General features: G+C 32.4%; 1 protein-coding gene across 4 annotated transcripts in view; it reads right to left on the minus strand.

The window, feature by feature from the left end:
- The window catches only part of LOC106462516 (septin-2-like), a 146,714-nt gene that overhangs the window by 103,756 nt on the left and 40,965 nt on the right, over nt 1-1,993 (minus strand). The window contains exon 1 of one of the 4 annotated variants that reach the window (XM_022389805.1): nt 986-1,045. The exons of the other annotated variants lie outside the window; for them this stretch is intronic. Coding sequence (XP_022245513.1) covers nt 986-1,021 — 36 coding nt within the window. The 5' untranslated portion in view covers nt 1,022-1,045. Of the gene's footprint in view, nt 1-985; nt 1,046-1,993 lie in introns of those variants that run through there. 4 annotated transcript variants of the gene reach the window in all.

Below are 1,993 nucleotides of genomic sequence, written 5' to 3' on the forward strand. Positions count from 1 at the left end.
GAAAGGACTTGTATCGCTGAAGTTCCTCGGGAAGAATTTTTATGGGAAATTAATAAACGACTAGAGACGTAATAATATGCACCCGCAAGCTTATGTGGCAGTTCTTCATGTAGAAGACGGATATAAATAGCTTCGTTTAAAAGTTGTCATTTATTCTAAACTCACAAGTGGCAAAGATCACCAATTTTCAAGTAGACGACATATACCCCCAACTTTGGCGACTCATTGACGTCTCACATAGAAACGATGGTAACTTTGTTCTGGTAAATCGTGCATTGCATTCAAAGCTACAAACTTGTCACAATCAATACCGACAACCACTATCAGGCTTCAGTGGTTAACAATATTCTTTTTTAGGGCTACAATTAGATGAAGCAAGAAAAAGCAAGGGTTTTTGGACGGTAGGAGTGCAAACTGAACTTAAATGTCTGTGCATACAGCTGTTTTAGTGTTTATTTCTCTGTTTTGAATGCATTATTTATTCTATTTATTATCGTTTCCTATTTATTTATTTCTATCTTGCAATTAAAGTCTAAATAAATATACAAATTTCACTTGTTTTAAATTAAGTATTTTAGTCCTAAGTGTTTAGACCTCGGTTTAAATTTTAAATATGCCTAAAATAATATTATTTTGCTTTTTCTGCTTTCATGAGTGACCAAAATGATGTTGTCCATGGAATGTCATAGAGCAGTGAATGATGAATATCAATAGTTCTTAAAACCTACCCACTATATGATCAATACAGCAGATAAACCGACAGCTAGGTGTATGTAGAGATTAGTAAAACGTAGTATATTAACGAATAATAATTAACTATAAATAATAATTTGCATATGATAGTAAATACTTTATAAATAATAATAAACTTCAGATCATGCTCTCATGGCTAAAATTTAAGTTATGGCAACAAATCCATTTTCGTTAGTCAACTCAAAATGACTAGTTTTGAAGTAAGTTATTAGGAGTGAGACATCAAACTCACCAGAGAGCTATTCTTCAGATTCGCCTGAGAACTCATGCTCAGGCCCACCTGAGATCTAACATACCGATATCTGCTGCTCCAATAACCTAAAGTATTTTCAATTAACCAACCCAACTATTATAAGTGGTCTAACAAAGAAAGGACTACTTTGTTATACCACGTGGTTTACGGTAACAGGGCAACACTAGCCACATAGGGACTGTGTGCTTATGCTAGAACTGAAACTGCATAGAATCAGAGAAACAAAAAAAAAAAATGTGAAAATTCCTATGTTACCAAAAAGGGAAGAAATGATTGCTCAATGATTCTTTAAAGAAATTCTTTTAATAAGTTATTGTAATTTTTCATATTATATTGTGTTTTATTTAAAAACAACTAATAATAACGCAAAGGAACTCAAAACCACATAAAGGTCAAACAGCTCGTTTAAAGTTTATTCAAGTTCCATCAGAGTCGGGTGATAAAGTATGTGTAAAATGAATACTTTCCAGTTATGGTTCCAAAAGTCACCAAATCTCAAGTGTTTCGCTCATTAGTTGTTATTGTTTCAACCATTTTTCAGCAAAAAAAAGAATATCGAGATTTCTTATAGTTCGTACAAATATAAAAAAATACCATATCGTTGAGTGCTCTACTCATTACAAGAATACTTTAAGATCCAACAAGAGCGCAATTTACTCTGCTTGGAAAGTATGACATGATCGTTAAACGAACTAAGTATAATAGCCCTTTTCATGAACGTTTATCAGTCGATGACTTTAGTTTACATATATGGATGATACTCTTTATGTAAAGCTTAAAAACGAAATTGTTATTGTTCATTCTGATGATAAAAACGAAAAAGAAAATTCTGGTCACGTTTCAAGTGCTCACACTTACCGTATTTTTCGGTGTATAAGACGCATTTTTTTACCCCCAAAAATTTGATGTCAAAATCTGCTTGCGTCCTATACACCGAAGGTATGAATAATATATATGTATATATATACGATATACACAAAGCCATGT

Source organism: Limulus polyphemus, unplaced genomic scaffold, assembly GCF_000517525.1.
Source record: "Limulus polyphemus unplaced genomic scaffold, Limulus_polyphemus-2.1.2 Scaffold1189, whole genome shotgun sequence".
Lineage (NCBI taxonomy): Eukaryota > Metazoa > Arthropoda > Merostomata > Xiphosura > Limulidae > Limulus > Limulus polyphemus.